At 70.3% G+C, this 1,308-nt stretch overlaps 1 protein-coding gene across 2 annotated transcripts in view; it reads right to left on the reverse strand.

Moving 5' to 3' along the window:
- Positions 1-645, reverse strand: part of VAPA (VAMP associated protein A) — a 47,146-nt gene extending 46,501 nt beyond the window's left edge. Inside the window, exon 1 of one of the 2 annotated variants that reach the window (XM_019545947.1) lies at positions 342-621. In XM_019545947.1, coding sequence (XP_019401492.1) covers positions 342-417 — 76 coding nt within the window. In that variant the 5' untranslated portion in view covers positions 418-621. Of the gene's footprint in view, positions 1-341 lie in introns of both variants that reach the window. The other variant, XM_019545956.1, reaches the window with a different exon arrangement.
- Between the last annotated feature and the right edge of the window lie 663 nt (positions 646-1,308).

The raw sequence follows: 1,308 nt of genomic DNA on the forward strand, positions 1-1,308 counted from the left end.
ATGTTTTCATCCCAGGCTCTGTCCTCGACGTGGCAGCGCATCCCCCCCGGTGCCTCAAGGGAACTACCCCCAACTCATAGCCGCCCGGGGCGGAGACGCTCCTCCAGCCCCGGCGTCAACAGCTCGATGCGGCGGGGATAGGGCCCAGAGGTGCCGGGGGAGCCCCACCCGCCGCGCCCCAAGGACCTGGCGGGGCCGGGCCGGGCCGGGCCTAAGCAGCGCTGGCGGCCCCGCAAGATGGCGGCGGGGCCGCGTCCCGCTCTGCGCTCGCGCCGGGCTGAGCCGTGGCCCTTCCCCCCACCACCCCGCCGCAGTCGCCGCCGCCCCGACCCTGGCCGCACCTTTAAATTTGAGGTCGGTGGGCGGATCGAGCACCAGGATCTGCTCGTGCTTCGCCAGGGCCGCCGCGGCCGCCATCGCGCGCGCTGCCTCGTTCGTGGCCTCGCGCCCTCACTACGGCGGCGGTTGGCGATGGTGGGGGAGGGGCGGCGCGGCGGCAGCAGCAGCTGCGGGGGGAGGAGGAGAGCAGCGGCGCTGACACTGGGGCCACAGAGCCGGGCCGATCCGAGCAGCCGCCAACGCCGCCTCGTCCCCGCTCCGTGCGCGTGCGCACGCCCCGCTCCTCTCCGCTCCCCCCGCCCTTTCCTGTCGGAACTGACTCAACGGCCAGCGTACTGCGAACCTGAGCCAACCTCACCGCGGTGGGAGGGGGGAGGAGGAACCAGTTGCGCCTGCGCGCTCACCCCCGCCCAGTGTTTGGCGCTTGACGGCGCACTCGATTGGGTCTCGCGCTGCCTCCGCCGAAGCGGCAGGGGGCGCGCGAGCTGGGAAAGAGTGAGACTGGCAGGGGGAAGCCAAGGAAAGAACCGCGCATGCGCGACCTACAGGGCGGAGGCTGCCGCACCCTCCGAGGGCTGCGAGCCGAAGCTTACGTGCCGCCGCCGGACCGGGGGGAGCGGTTCATGCTGGGATTCGTAGTTTTTCCAGGGTCTGTGCGGTGTGCAAAGCTGTTCACACTGGCGCCCCTGCGCGGCCAGGCCAGTCTTGTCCCTGAGCAGGGGCTGGCGCAGCCCCAGGGGTATGTCTGAGGCCTGTGGCGAGGACCCAACGGTACACAGCAGCCTCTGTGGATTTTCCCCACCCCATACACCCGCTTCCAAGCTGCTGGCTCTGAAGGCCCATGTGCTGCTGCCTCGAGGTGGGGAGGGCATCACAACACCCACGACAGGCAGCCCTCCACACAACCTACATCCCTCTTGTTGCCAGCACAAGGTGCCAGAGGGAGGCAACAATTGGGTTCGTTGCCCA

This window comes from Crocodylus porosus, unplaced genomic scaffold, assembly GCF_001723895.1.
Source record: "Crocodylus porosus isolate Cpor-Errol unplaced genomic scaffold, CroPor_comp1, whole genome shotgun sequence".
NCBI lineage: Eukaryota > Metazoa > Chordata > Crocodylia > Crocodylidae > Crocodylus > Crocodylus porosus.